This window comes from Vitis riparia, chromosome 13 (genome assembly GCF_004353265.1).
Source record: "Vitis riparia cultivar Riparia Gloire de Montpellier isolate 1030 chromosome 13, EGFV_Vit.rip_1.0, whole genome shotgun sequence".
Lineage (NCBI taxonomy): Eukaryota > Viridiplantae > Streptophyta > Magnoliopsida > Vitales > Vitaceae > Vitis > Vitis riparia.
In genome coordinates, this window is record NC_048443.1 from 6501069 (window position 1) to 6510192 (window position 9124).

Sequence of the window (9124 nt, forward strand, 5' to 3'; positions counted from 1 at the left end):
TTTGATTTCCGAGAAAATCTGTGCAAAACCCGATTCGTTTTAGGGGTCTCTTTGCTATTGTGCCATTGGATTTAAATTTCACGAACCCTGAATCAAAACTGAGAAATGGGAAAAATCAAAAGAGGCGACGCGACTGTGCTGGAGAAGAGATGAGAACGGGAAGAAAAAAAAAACACGGAGAACAGATTGTTTTTTTGTGTTTTTAATTTTGTTCTGTAAACAGTAAAAAAACGGGGAAAACAACATTTTGTTGTTCTCTAAACAGTGCCATTTTGAGAACACGGGGAACAACAAAAACAAAAAACGACTCTCTCAACCAAACGAGTTTTCGGTGTTTTTGTTTTCAAGAACAGAAAACAGTTCTTGAAAACACTAAACAAACAGGCCCTAAATTTTTTTAGGGACTTCAATGATTGGGAGCTAGATATGGTTGGGGATTTACTCCATATGCTAAGGGGTCATAAGCCTTCTTTGGAGGAAGACTCAGTTTTTTAGAGGCAAGGAAGAAATGGTCAGTTCAAGGTCAAGGAAGCTTATAGCTTGTTGACCAATCCTAATGATACAGGCTTTCCTTCAAGAAGTATTTGGGTGGCTAGGGTGCCAACTAAAGTCGCCTTCTTTGCTTGGGAGGCGACGTGGGGGAAGGTGCTTACTTTGGATAAACTTCAAAGAAGAGGGGTGCAACTTCCGAATTGTTGTTTTTTGTGTGGGTGTGAAGAAGAAAATGTAAATCATATCCTTATACATTGTATAGTGGTTAGAGCTTTGTGGGATATTGTCATTGGGTTAGTAGATGTTAAATGGGTCTTTCCAGAAACTGTAAAGGAGGTCTTAATTAGCTGAAGGGGCTCGTTTGTGGGGAAGAAAAGGAAAAAGGTTTGGGACTCCGTTCCGCTGTGTATTTTTTGGACGGTATGGAAAGAGAGGAATAGATTAGCCTTTAAGGGGGGTGTGTTGAATATTCAGAAGTTAAAGAATTTTTTTGTCTGTAATTTGTGGAGTTGGTCCAAATTGTATTTAGGTGAGGAGGCTTTCTCCCTTATAGGCTTTCTGGAGTGGGTAGCACCCACTTAAGGGGAGGTGATTCTTTTTGTCTTTGTTTTTTGAGGCCCTTGCCGCCTTGTATACCCCCTGTATGCTTTGTGGTTTTTTGCCTCTCTATTAATGCATATCCTTTTACTTATCAAGAAAAAAAAAAAGTATTAGATTAAAGTTATGGTTATTAATTGTTTCCATTTTCTTTCTTACATGTATACTTCTTGTGTGTCGTAAGCGCCTCTAAATCTTGATGGAGAACAACAGGAAAAACACTCTTTCAAGACTAATCAAGGAAAATAGAAAAGTATTAAGCAAAAACAACTAACAATTTTAGCATTTCACAATTTTAATAGCAACATGTTTTTATTTTAGTAAAATTAGTTTCAAAGGTTTATTTTTAGTTAAATGTCTACTTGTTTTAATTTCTCATTGATTAGGAAAAGTCATATTCCTATCAGAAAACAAAATCTCAGCCCCATGAGGAAAAAGAATTTCAAGAGTTTGCACAAACCTACATAGTTTTCAATTTTTATTAGTAGAATTTATTGAAAATTTTGTAACTATCTTGCTTCTTAAAGGTCTCTAACCATCTTGTGCTCTCTTCTGGAACAGGGACCAATCTAACCCTTAGGTTCTCCAATTTTCATCATTTCTACATTAACTAAAGGAGGTCATCGTGAATTCTGGAAAACGCCATCCCTCACCCCCACCCCGCTTTGTTTATATTGGATAAGTTGGAAAGAAGAGGACAAAAAAACATTCTAGGGATGGAACAATCAGACCTAGTGGCAAAAAATTTCTTCCTTAAAAACTTTGTTCTCATGGGCTAGTGGCTTGAGAGAAGCTAGTTTTTTTTTTTTTTTTTTGATCAATATGGCTTGAGAAAAGCTAGTGTAACTTTTTGGGTCTGGCTTAGCCCAATTCTTGTCCATTTTTTTGGCTTTGGCATTCCTTGTACCCTCTACATCATGGGTAACACCCTCTCTTTCCGTTAGGCACTTTATTAGTAAGTTTTATTTTTGCCTATCAAGAGAAGAAAAGAACCAAAAAAAAAGACTAAAGGAGGTTAGAGAATCTCAAAATTTCCCAAAGAAATAAGATCCTCATCAACTAATAATGTGACACATCCTATCCTTGAATTGAGTTCCCTCTTCTTACCATTATTGTGGAAGGGTGAAATTAGGAAAGTCTAGTTGTATATTTTTGCGGTTGAGGAGAGAATTAAGACAAGCCCGTAATCAAGGGGATCTGATGTAATTAGGGTAGGAAGGTTCCTATTTTTGGTGCTAGGAATATGTGTGTGTATGCATATATATATATGGGTCTCTGTATAGATTAAAAATTAAGGACGAACTTTATACCTTTTATTTCTTCCAATCCTTCATCTTCTACAATTATTATTATTCTTTCATCAAGAAAAGCTAAGACTAGCAAGTGTAATTAAAAAAGACAAATGGTACATCTTGGAAAGATTGCTTGCCCTTCTTTGTATTTACTATTCAATAAAATTAATAAATTTAGTTTCTAATAAAATGATGATAATAATAATAAAGGGAAATGAGAAAAAATTTTGGTAGCCAAATTCAATTTCTAGAATGCAAGTATATGACATATTGGGTCATTGAATCTAGTCCTCAGATGGCAAGGCACCATAAATTTGTGGTAACACCATGTATACATATTACATAGGAAGTTTCTGTGCATACAAAAACATCTTTCCAAGAGATAAAAGTTGCAGGATTTGTACCTTGAGATAAATAGTGATCAAGTGACCAGGCAGTAATACTTCCTGATTCTGCAATACATCAGGGTTGTCTGGCACAGAAGTCTGATCTATAAGTGAGAAAAGCTTCTGCACCATGAAGCTAAAGGAAAGAACTATGTTAATATTGCAAAAAATAAGTAAATATATACTATCCCCAACCCCAACCGCCCCAAGCACACTCATAGAAACAAGGGAAAGAAAGACAACATACAACAATGGTAGCAACTATTAGATAAGGATAAGACAGAAATTTAAAGGAGACGATAACCAACATGAGCAGATTGAATTTGTCATAATTGTTATCAAGGTGAACAAATATGTATTCTCTAAGAACTGCATCTGCAACCTACAAAAAGATTAAGAGAAAGAAAGAAGATAAGAATTAGAAGGAAAAGCAGTCTCAAATCCAGTTCCCATATGCTTAGGGCTCTACTTAGATTTTTCTTCTTTTTTCCTCCCTAATTCTCCCTGATAATCAATTGGAGTCCAACAGATAATGGAAAATATAACTTACAATGGAATAACTTTCATTTTCCAGTCCATCCATCACCAGTTGGAAATGCTCTCCTAAATTTAGAAGGGAATAAAATTAGAAAGATAGTTCAAAATTAAATCTGGAACAATAATAAGCTTATGGAGAATGATATTAGAAGGTTACCAATATGCTGGAGACATTGATGGCGTGTAAAAAGAGACAAATCCCGAACTTCATCAAGGATAATTTTCACCCTTTCACCCACAAGCTGAGTGCCAACAGCACCCTTTCCCCCTTCATATTTCTCACTGTAGCAACATGTCAAACTCTCATAAATTTCATGATCAGTAGTGTCAATCAGAGCCTGTCAACAGGAGGTGTCACAGTAAGAAATTCAGTCACATCTCGAACAAGATAATGGTAGATACTCCATAAAGCACTTTCAAAAATAAATTACAAAATTTCATTCATGCGCCTGGCTGGAAAAGAAACTGAAAAAAATATATATTTGTAATGTATTCCACTGTGCACTATATTTTTATGGCACAGAGAGAGAGAGAGAGATAGAGAGAGAGCTTTCCAACATTAATTCATGAAAAACTACATGCTTTTTAAGTTGTCATCAATGTTTCTTAGGAGGGATTGATCCTTTTAATATGATTCTTTACCACAAGCATTCTAAGACTTGTATAATTTTATTGAACATGCTCAACATTTTTTGGGAACTTCAACCAACAAGCTGTATCCACTATGCTCCAAATATTTATATAAATTCTGCATGGTTTAGACTTGATGAACACATAAGGACCAATCTATATTTTAAGTTACAGAACATAATTATTGCTGTTGTTGCATAACTCTTAGATGATAAAGAATTTTAACATTTCTACAATAGGAGAGATGAGATCAAACAAGGGTCTGCAGCAATGACAACAAATAAAAGGAAAGGAAAACAAAAAGGAATATACATTCAATCTATAGTCATATCCTTGAGTTTGTGTTCTGTTTTTGAAAAAAAAATGATGTCTTAGCATGTTATTATTGAATCAAATCCAAGTTCCATGTCTGTGTCGATGCAAAATGAAAATTGCAACTGCACATATAAAAAGGCACAAATCACAAACCTTTAGAACAACACCCACAGGAAGCAAGTATTCCCTCCCTTGTATCCTGGAAAGGCGCAGAAATATCTTTCAGTTACAATTCAAGATCATAACCAAACAGTTCATCATTGAAGACCATAGTTAGAATTTCTCACCAAAATCCAAGTCTTGCACTTCCATTACGAAGGTAATACAATTTGACTGTTACTGCAGATTGATCTTCTCTTACACACCTTGAATGAGAATTAATAGTGAATCACTATTACAAAATAAAATTCATTTAATAAATGTAAAATTCCGTTAAGAATTATGATTGAGAGAACAAATATTTGGCATATAACATATCACGGTAAATAAATTGGCACTAAATAATAATAGTTTCCAATAGATCAGAGAAGATGAACAAGATTAATGAAATCCAAATTACAGTTCCAAGGTTTGATAATTCACAAAGAGTCAAAGACAGTAATTAAATGTCTTAATCAACAAAACAATCAAATTACAAATAAGATACTAACAAATGATTATTTCAATTACTCAAAAACCCCTTAGTTCTTGCAATTGGCGATAGAAGGGGAGAGAGAGAGAGAGCATTGTCAATTTTTTATTTTTTTAAATTCAATTTGCTTTCCAAATTTAAAGATTGCCAATAATTATTTATGATTATATAAATTTCATTAACTTTTTTTTATAGCCAATTTATAAGTTTTGTTAATTAAATATAACTGAATATGATTATCATAAATAATTTATGAAGCTTACTTCAATGGGACTGTCATTAATGAAATGATAATAAGTATGATTGAACATGATTATCATAACTGATACTTATGAAATTTAGTTAACTGTGATATTAATAAGTGATATAATAAGAACAATGAATTGGGAAAGCATATGATCACATAAATAGGGATTTTCTGCTTTCTGTAACTAATAAAATGGGCTTCGTGTAAAAGTGCTGAGGTTGGATTAAATTTTGGATTTCTACAATTTACTTTCTAGACGTTGGTCAAGGATCCTCTAATTTTTCCACAGCTCAAGGGGTTTGTGACAAGGATCCATTCTCCCCTACTTGTTTTATTCCTGTTATGGAGGATTTGAGTTTGTTATTTCCAGGGCGGAGCAACGAGGTTGCTTTAGGGAAAAGCTTACCTCAGAATTTCATGTATCCTTGGATACAATGATAACCAGGCACCTTATTCAAGTTTTGCTAAGCTTGGTCCTGCCAAAGCATGTGGACAGATTAATGGACTGTTCTCACCTATCAACTCAAAAGCAACTAAAACCATATCCAATTTTTATCTGCTCTCAACAAAGGATCCCCAAGAAGGAGAAATAGGTTCATGCAATACTCATCAAAAGCATTTAGACGGCACCATAGCCATAATGTTGTAAAGCCTGGTCACCAAGCTACCATGCCTCAAAACTTATACACTCTTAGCTAGGTCTTTCTTGGAGCCTATGACTATGAATGTAGCATTAGTACTTCAATTCACAACCTGATGTTGTAGAATTCCAAAACTGATCTACCAAATCTTCCTTCATGGTATTCCTAAAATCATAATTAAAAAGCTAAACAAACCCATTAGTGCCAAGCTTCAAAACCAAATGCTTTCTAATAATACGTTCAGACCCACTCTCCATTATTTACAATATACATCTCTCACAAGTTACAACTATTATTGCAATAATCAATTATTTTTGAGAAGCAATCAGCATATGTTTAAAAAAGATCTTAACATCAATTATGAATAAAAGAGCCAACTATACAGTAAGATAATAACCAAAAGGAAAAAGACCCATAATATGTAGAAAATCACCTTATGACAACTGCTTTATCAGTATATCCCTCTCGGCGATCACGAAATGAATTCCGCACCATGCTCATTGGCTGGACCATAACAGACCCAAGATTTAGCTATGAAAATTTACTTGTCCAGGTATACCTGATTTACAAGAGAAAATGGCAGGAGAAAATACAAGACTGTTGAAAAAAATCAGTCAAGTTGCAATATATCATAGTAGGTCTTGAATATTGTTCCTGCTAAAAATTTCAGAGTTGTATGCAAACGACTTCATATGAGCTAGACAACCAGCTAGCTTATCTCGTATCAACTAAAGAAGAAGTTGCACAGACCACTTCAGATCGACGCCTATGCTTGAATAACTCACAAGATCTATTTTTCCCTTCAAAAGAATGTGTTTAGAACAAAAGGTTTACTCACATAGTTTCGCTTTGGCAAGATCAGAAGTCGAACAACTCTCTCAAGCCCATTCAAAATGAAGTAACTACAAAATAAAGAAAATAAAAAGAGTACATGAATTGGAAAAGACAAAAAAAAAAAAAAAAAACATGGAAGTGAAGACTAATATGGCATCTTTAGTAACTTCAGCCATATGAAGACTCCAACAAATCCTTTTTAAAACATTTATTGCCTTAATCTGTTACACATCCATAATTGCATGCCAACAGCATCCACATTATGAATACCAGTACCATAGCTGAACCGCACAACTTTCTTTGTTAAATGTAATAGCATGCAATCCACACTAGAACACACATGTACACATATGTACCATAACAATGCTTATACATGTTCATTTACAATTTACACTTCATTCATTCTATTAGCATGCACTTTCAGAGTTCACATCCAATTGGAGAATTCTGAAATGTGAATATCATAAATATGACCAGAAGCCCAGTGCAAATACAATACCATAGAAGCCTAGTATAGTACAGAAGAAAATTGTACCACACTTACCCGCCCATTTCTGATGACTCTTCTTTGCAAGAAACTAACTTTTGGGGATCGGCACCTCTCAAGTGACATAGTTTAGACTACATGGAATATGCTCAATCAATCAAATATCAGGTAAGAAGCAAGAAAACAAGTCAAAGATAATCCAGGTGAAAAAAAAAAAACATTTCAAGCAAATAATGGTAATGAACACATTATTGTCCAGCTGCCACTTTTCCTTTGGCCCATTTTACAAGCATTAAAACCTCAACACATAAACTTAGCTTTTTATCTTACAAAGAGTTCCTCAATTATCAACAAGTTGAATACTTAAATTTTAGCTCATGAACCATGTATTCCTATGGCCCACTCATTCAAGATGAACAAAATCACAGCCGCCAAAGGAAGGATCAACTAACCTTTAACATTATAGGAAACTGCCCAAGATTAAATTTTTCTCTAATGACAACTCCATTCCCATATTGAAAGCAAACATCAGCCAAAAGCTTCCCCGAATATGAAATTTTTGCTTGCCTACACTGTTACAAGAACATGCACTCAAAGAATGATATTCCAGAATGATATTAACAGATGGAATACAGTCTATTTAATTAATATAGAAGTTAAAAGAAAGAGAAGCAAAAATACATGCATCGTGAAATATTACCTCGAAAGGATATAATGCATCACGCATTGTCCGGGCAGAACGCTCCTTTTGAGGTGGGTATAACTCCGGTTGCCCAAACCAAAGTGCAATTTGAGTTAAGAAGAAAACACCATTGTGAGTGATAAATAAGGACTTCATAATTAAAATAATCCAAAACAAGTCACAAAAATTCAAAAACAGTCCTTCATTTCATTGCTGATAAAAAAATGAAGTAAAAATAGCAGAAAGGATATTTCGAAGCTTCTGTTTGGTGAATGAATCAACGACTTCAACAGGTTTCACGCTCATGAGCAGAGTCTCCAACCCAAACTCCACCAAGTGATCGAAGGAGTCGATATGGTGCTGAAATAGCTCTCGCAGCGGCTCGTAATCTGGGCCTGCCGTAGCCATTTTCTCAAGAGCCTGCACTTTCCAAAATTCTTAAACCCCGCAAAACTTCAATTTTTCATATCGATGTTTTATCACAATCATAGTTCTTAAATTGGCAGCCAATGGAGTCAAATACTAAACAAAGCAATAATAATGCAAATTTGCAGAAAAAGTTCATTAATTATTAAAAAAAAGTTCAAAATAATACCGAGAGAAAATGCGCACAATAATTTTTCAAAAAAAAAGTTCCAAATAACAAGAAGAAAAAATATGCAAATCAGACCCAGAGAGCAAAAAAAAAAAAAAAAAGAATTTGAAAAAAGGGAAAAGGGAAGAAGGAGAAGAAATCCAAAAATCCAATTTCCCCATCATGAGACCTTGGTCATAGTCCAAGATTACCGTTGAGAAGTAAAAAAACCATCGCAAAGACAGAGGTTTGGGAAAAGAACCTGCTCGTTTTCCATTGAAAGGTACCAACAGCAACGACAAATAAGAAGATCGAAAAAGCGCCCGTACCTGTCAAAGCAAAAGATACAAAGAACTCTTCTTCTGCTTCGTCTTCGTGCAGAGAGGAAGAGAAGGGGGGCTATGGCTTAGGGTTTTTCATTTTGAGGTTTTAAGACCCGTTGAATTCTGGGTTGAGACCCGGCCCAATAGATCTTATATAAAAATAGAAAAATAAAAAAAGGTGAATTGAGGTCAAGGTTATAAATAAAACCTTATAAATGGCAAAAAATTTCATGCTGGGATAAAAATATCATTCTTCTCTCTTTTTCATTATTTATTTTTTTTTTTCTTATTTTCTTTATTATTATTTATTTTTTCAAATTTTATTCTTTATTAATATTTTAATATTAACATTGTAAATAATAAAGTAAATAATAATGATAGAAAATTAGGAAAATAATAATAAAAAATAAAAGTAAAATGGTAGAAAAAACACCAAAAAAAAAAAAGTAATTTTGA

At 34.0% G+C, this 9124-nt stretch overlaps 1 protein-coding gene across 2 annotated transcripts; it reads right to left on the bottom strand.

Annotated features, from left to right (window-relative positions):
* Positions 1-2654: 2654 nt before the first annotated feature.
* Positions 2655-8743, bottom strand: LOC117928971 (DNA-directed RNA polymerase I subunit 2-like). Of its 2 annotated transcripts, none has more exons than XM_034849132.1 (13): positions 8608-8687; positions 8023-8191; positions 7790-7872; positions 7542-7661; positions 7147-7223; positions 6607-6670; positions 6202-6272; positions 4537-4614; positions 4403-4448; positions 3462-3642; positions 3318-3370; positions 3076-3149; positions 2655-2903 (listed from the first exon to the last, which is right to left on the bottom strand). In XM_034849132.1, the coding sequence occupies exons 1-13, from the start codon at positions 8620-8622 to the stop codon at positions 2720-2722; spliced, it is 1215 nt and encodes a 404-aa protein (XP_034705023.1). In that variant the 5' UTR covers positions 8623-8687; the 3' UTR covers positions 2655-2719. The 2 variants fall into 2 exon arrangements, with proteins under 2 accessions (XP_034705023.1, XP_034705025.1); XM_034849134.1 differs by having other exon boundaries at positions 2656-2903; positions 8675-8743.
* Positions 8744-9124: the final 381 nt, after the last annotated feature.

Bases quoted from the DNA above. Each gene is read 5' to 3' on its own strand.
- LOC117928971 (XM_034849132.1), bottom strand. The intron at 7,873-8,022 runs ATATCCTTTCTG...CTCAAATTGCAC, and splicing joins CACCAAACAGAAGCTTCGAA to TTTGGTTTGGGCAACCGGAG. The intron at 7,662-7,789 runs GTAATATTTCAC...TTCTTGTAACAG, and splicing joins ATGCATTATATCCTTTCGAG to TGTAGGCAAGCAAAAATTTC.